The sequence below is a fragment of the Primulina huaijiensis genome, chromosome 1 (assembly GCF_012295235.1).
Source record: "Primulina huaijiensis isolate GDHJ02 chromosome 1, ASM1229523v2, whole genome shotgun sequence".
In the NCBI taxonomy this organism is placed as follows: domain Eukaryota; kingdom Viridiplantae; phylum Streptophyta; class Magnoliopsida; order Lamiales; family Gesneriaceae; genus Primulina; species Primulina huaijiensis.
The window spans coordinates 23,404,553-23,410,774 of NC_133306.1; the positions used below are offsets into that span (position 1 = coordinate 23,404,553).

Consider the following 6,222-nt stretch of genomic DNA (forward strand, 5'->3'; position numbering starts at 1 on the left):
GATATCACGAATCTTTATCTGTGAGACGGGTCAACCCTATCGATATTCACAATAAAAAGTAATACTCTTAGTATAAAAAGTAATACTTTTTAGTGGATGACCCAAATAAGAAATCTGTCTCACAAAATACGACCCGTGAGACCGTCTCACACAAGTTTTTGCCTTGCATCGGATATAAATATTATATTCAGAGTAGATTTTTTGAGATATGGTTTCACGGACATAATTTTTATTATGATTAAAAAAATAAGTATTTCATCGATTCTAGATTGGTCGAGAACGCTCGTTTGAACATTATCACAGGTCTTTTGCCTTAGCTTCGAATTAATGGAAATTAATTGATTTTCCAAAAATAGGGCTTGACTAAGTAGCCGAAGCCCAAGCGTGTCGGTTTCATTTGCCGACCCAATCCCCTCTCTATATAAGCTGTTAGGTCATCCCTATTTTCTTCATTCCATCTTGTGTTCGATTTCGTGTTGCGAAACGATTACCAAAATATTTCAATCTCTCCCAGAACTCTTCCCCTGAATCAGTTTCTTGAAAGGTAAATTCTTTAATTCTGGTGCTTTTTGATCTTGCAATTTGTATCTGTGGCCCATCGTGTTTTCACTGTCTGTTGTTTCTATGACCTCTATCGAATTTGTTGATTTTAAATTATTCGATCTTTTATTTTTGTATTCAATTGAGAATCGTGTCTTTTTTTGCTTTTGATTCGGGAATTTTTGATTTCTTGCTTTTCCGTCCATTCGTGAGGGCTAGGGATTTGTGGATCGGTAATATGTTGACATATCGTTGTTCTTTAATCGGAATTGTTGAATTTGATTTCATAGTTTATATCTTCCCGATAATTGGAAGATTCATTGTTGTCCTTTCCCTTCATTACGACTAATTATTGTATTTTTTATTCTTATTTTATTTGAAATCTTGGCAATTCAAAAGGTTTCGTTTTTTGCATTTAGTTTCTTCGGTCTTATTTTGGATCATTAGTTCATGTTTTGGGGTATATGTTTATAAATTTTGGTTTCTAGGCGGTTTTTGAAATTCTATTTTGACTGAAATGTATTGGCATATTGATTAAAAAAATATTTCAGGAATTAAGATTTAAGACCATCTAGTTAATTTGCTCATTTTTCCGGAATTTTGTTTCAATTGGAATTTTTTTCTACAAATTTGGTTGATGATTAATTTGGTGTTCAACTGCTTGTGTGGGATGATAATTTTTTCCAATTATTTGTTTTTGTTTGCAAAATACTCATGGCTTAATGCCTCCTTTTACTTTCAGATGCAAATCTTTGTTAAGACCCTCACCGGCAAGACTATCACTCTCGAGGTCGAGAGTTCTGACACCATTGACAATGTGAAGGCGAAGATTCAGGATAAAGAAGGAATTCCTCCTGATCAGCAGAGGCTAATCTTCGCCGGGAAGCAGCTCGAGGATGGACGAACTCTAGCCGATTACAACATCCAGAAGGAGTCCACCCTGCACCTCGTTCTCCGTCTCCGCGGTGGAATGCAGATTTTTGTTAAGACACTGACGGGAAAGACCATCACTCTTGAAGTCGAGAGTTCTGATACCATAGACAACGTCAAGGCAAAGATCCAGGACAAGGAAGGTATCCCACCTGACCAGCAGAGACTGATCTTTGCTGGGAAGCAGCTTGAAGATGGACGAACTCTAGCAGATTACAACATCCAGAAGGAATCCACCCTCCACCTTGTTCTCCGTCTCCGTGGTGGAATGCAGATTTTCGTTAAGACTCTCACAGGAAAGACCATCACACTAGAGGTTGAGAGTTCTGATACCATAGACAACGTTAAGGCAAAGATCCAGGACAAGGAAGGTATCCCACCTGATCAGCAGAGATTGATCTTTGCTGGGAAGCAGCTCGAAGATGGCCGAACCCTTGCTGATTACAATATTCAGAAAGAATCGACTCTTCATCTTGTGCTTCGGTTGAGAGGGGGCATGCAGATATTTGTTAAGACCTTGACCGGGAAGACCATTACATTAGAGGTCGAGAGCTCAGATACAATTGATAATGTCAAGGCAAAAATTCAAGATAAGGAAGGTATCCCTCCAGATCAGCAACGTTTGATTTTTGCTGGCAAGCAGCTTGAGGATGGCAGGACGCTTGCGGATTATAACATCCAGAAGGAGTCGACTCTCCATCTGGTCTTGCGTTTGAGGGGTGGAATGCAGATTTTCGTCAAGACTTTAACTGGGAAAACGATAACGTTGGAGGTTGAGAGCTCAGATACTATCGATAATGTGAAAGCTAAGATTCAAGACAAAGAAGGTATCCCACCAGATCAGCAGAGGCTCATCTTTGCTGGCAAGCAGCTCGAGGATGGTCGCACGCTTGCTGATTACAATATTCAAAAGGAGTCCACTCTCCACCTGGTGCTTCGGCTCCGAGGTGGTGGTGACATTTGAAGTACACGATTATGATCTGTTTAGTTTTATGATGATTTGGGTTTTTGATTCTGTGAGACGGGTACACACACAATTTAACTTTACTCAGTTTGGTTGCAAATATGCTTTGATTTTTCTTATTGTTGGATTTTCGCGGCACACAAACTGTTCGTTAAAGACATGTTTTTTTTTTTTTTATGCATTTTAATTTAGTAACGAATGCAGTTTGATTCTCTGAAAATATGTCAGCCAGACCGGGTTGGGTTGGGGTGAAGAGGTCGAGAAGATCGTGCTTATGCAAAAATTATGATATTCGTTAAACATATGAAAATTGAAAATAAGATGAATATGTAATATAGGAAACAATAAAAATTCGAAAAATAAAATACCACGCATTTACCAAAAGGAAAACTTGTTACCAAAAATGGTTTTCACAATGTTTTGCTTTCTTTTTGCTCACTGATTTTCTATAATTTCAGATCCCGTGAGGCCAAACGTGCTATGTATATTTCATTCCAACAAAGAGTATTTTAAATTCATGGAAAATGTCAAATATCATCACTACTTGCTTCAATAAATTATTACTAGCGTCCCGTGCCATTAAATTTTTTAGATGTTAAATAAAATTTATGTGAAACTTCTAGAAATTATATTAAAATAGGCAAGCCTAAAAATATTTTTTTTATCAATTTTTTTACATTATGAGTAATATAATCATTTACAAATTCAAAAATATTGATAAAGATAAAAGGAAGAGATGTGTCAACAAAATTACAAATGTACTAAAATAGATATTTTTTTAATTAAATGAAGATGAAGTAATATTATAATATTATAGAAGGTAATTTTATTTTATCTGAAATTGTACAATGACTATTATCTGGACTAGAATTTTAAATTATAAAATATTTTAATATTTTAAATTGATTTATCCGAGCTAATATCAAATTAATGCTTGTAAAAGAAATTGGGCCACGAATGGCTAAAGCTCGTGTGCCATTGAATGTGGCTCTACCACTGTAGCTAGTTAACCAGATTAAAAGACGTAACATTAACAGATTGTCACATGAGAACTTTGCAAGATGATGTTAGTCTTACTCATTCCCAACAAATACTCTCAATCCATACTTTGACATAAAAAAATATGGTTCTGTTGAGAAAAACTATGTAAAATTCACTTGTTTGTGAGTAATTAAAGTGTCAGATTATTTTGTACTCTTATATATCTATACATCGAAGTACGCTTTCTCGCCTCCTACCAAGCTATGCTCATCCATTCTCCACACATGAAATTTCATCAGTTTAATTTAAATTAAGCAAATTAAACAGAAATTTTCACGGGGCGTCGAAATTAAAACTCAAAATTTTAAGGGACAAAATCAAGTTTTTATTATATTATAGTTAAAAATTATGAAAAAGAATTTAATTAAGAGTAGGTTTCTTGTGAGACGGGTCAAACCTACCGATATTCACAATAAAAAGTAATACTCCTAGCATAAAAAGTAATATTTTTTCATGGATGATCCAAATAAGAGATCTGTTTCATAAAATACGACACGTGAGATCGTCTCATACAAGTTTTTGTCTTTAATTAAACATATGAAGATGACAGTATTTGTCGGCTTATTGGGGTCTCTACCAGTGAATCTAACTAATTAGAATCATCGAAACCAATATAAACTGTGGATATGATCACTTGACGCCCCTTGTTTCTTAATTAAATGTCATTAAACGAATTAAAAGCAATTTTGGTCTTAATTCTGACCATTCAGATTAAATAAATGTCCCCAATCTCCATTATTTGGTGACGTGAGAACATCGTGACAGGGGAATCGATAAATTAATTTTCTGAAAAATTAAACCTTTTTTTTAGTGATTGCAAAATAACTTGTTTAGTATGATATTGGATCTTAATCAGCATCACGTAAACAAAACGAATATTATATGAGTAATTTTCTTATTAGATGGTCACATATTTTTATTTGTAAAACGGGTTTACATGTTCCTATATTTAAATTAAAAAGTAATACACTTTTGACATTAAAAGTTATAATTTTTCATGGATCGAGTTTGACAAGAGACATGTTTCACAAAATTAACATGTTAAACAATCTCACATTAGTTTCTGTGTATATGTGATATGACCATAGAACAAGAGATAGCGAAATCAAAAGTGATTTGATTATCTAAAAATTTGCATTAAATATTCTCAACTATCTTATCTTAAGAAGAAGTTATATATTTTTTAAAAACAAAAAATAAATAAATAAAAAATTTATTTGACCCGAAAAAGGGGCCTATGAACTAGAAGCCAATCCACATTTGTCTAGCTTATATATTTTCTTATAATCTAATAGTTTATATATAGCAGCTACAAGATAGAACTCCAACAAATTAAAATATTACTACCAATACAACAAACTATGGATGGGGAATAAATAAACTTCAGAAGAAAAGTTTAGCCTAAACTCAACTCTATAAATGTAAAAACTCGAAATATAGACATAAAATCCTCTGAATTGTCATCCATAAATCGAAATATACACATCATTGTTGTTCATCGCCATTTTAATTAGTACATTCTAAAATTATTTGAAGATATCGTTATCCAAATGCATTGAGAAAACATGGAAATTGAGATGGATGCATGTGTTTAACTTATTAATTCAGGTATCATGCGACTATTTTAAAAAATATATATGATTATGAATTGGTGAATGGATACAGATATAGATTACATGTGAGGTTGTGTCATGAGGCGATGTTTGGCATATTATATATATACACTACAAAATCAATGCTGGGAGGACAGGCGTAAGCACAGCATTGATTGTTATCCAAACAAAAACAAAAGTTGTTGTGGACCAATCACAAATGGAGTTTTACTTGTTTTCAGTTGTCCCATTCTTTTCTTACCAACCAATTAATTAATTTATCCATTCCAATCCAATTATTTTTACGCCATCTGGGAGAACCACATTGGTTCTTTGGTTGATGATTTGTTTCCCTTTTTTTTTAAAAAAAAAATCAAATTATAAATATGAATTCTAAATTATCAAAATATTTACTATAGAGATATGTTTGAATTATTTATTTTATTTTTTGGTATTTTTGATCTTCATCTTTGACAAAGTGATGATATAACTAGATATTGCAATGTCGCTTGGATCAATATATATATACACACACACGCGACAGGTTCGTTGGGACGCAAATTGATTATTACGAAATTATGAATACTAAATAATTCAATGTCTGTAAGTATTATTAAAATTAAAAAAAATGTAATTTAATAGTTTCTTTAGTAAGTGGTCATTATTTTTTGGGGAAAAAATAAAAATTGAGCATAAGGTTCAATAAAAATTTCTAAAATTGTGGGATTTCTACTTTAATTTACTCGAAACTAAATCCAGATTTTGAATGTGGTAGATGTAATAATATTCCTGTAAAAGATAACAAATTCTCGACTTCACTCGTGCTACATCTACTATATCTTGACTTTGCTTTGTTTCGAGTCATATTAAATTAAATTTATTTTTCTATATTTCCGATCTTAATCTTGAATTAAATTGGATACACACCTGAGATTTTTCTACACACACAAAAGCACTGTAAGAGATCGAATTACATTTCACGATTATAATTATAAACCCTCTTTATCAAATTAATTTTTTTTTCAAGAAGGAAAAAAATAATAATCAAGAGGATTAATTGATATTGGCCAAAAAATGCCCAAGATTAATAAATTGAGCTACGGTGGTTTACACATCAATCTCGTGTTATCTGCAACGCGAGTTTGGCAGTAATCG

General features: G+C 32.8%; 1 protein-coding gene across 1 annotated transcript; it reads left to right on the top strand.

Moving 5' to 3' along the window:
* The first annotated feature begins 353 nt into the window (after positions 1 to 353).
* LOC140986073 (polyubiquitin-like) lies at positions 354 to 2,603 on the top strand. Its single transcript, XM_073454051.1, has 2 exons — positions 354 to 544; positions 1,283 to 2,603. The coding sequence occupies exon 2, from the start codon at positions 1,283 to 1,285 to the stop codon at positions 2,432 to 2,434; it is 1,152 nt and encodes a 383-aa protein (XP_073310152.1). The 5' UTR covers positions 354 to 544; the 3' UTR covers positions 2,435 to 2,603.
* The last annotated feature ends 3,619 nt before the right edge of the window (positions 2,604 to 6,222 follow it).

What these genes read in the sequence shown, in the direction of transcription:
- LOC140986073 (XM_073454051.1), top strand. Translation starts at nt 1,283, where the DNA reads ATGCAAATCTTTGTTAAGACCCTCACCGGCAAGACTATCACTCTCGAG.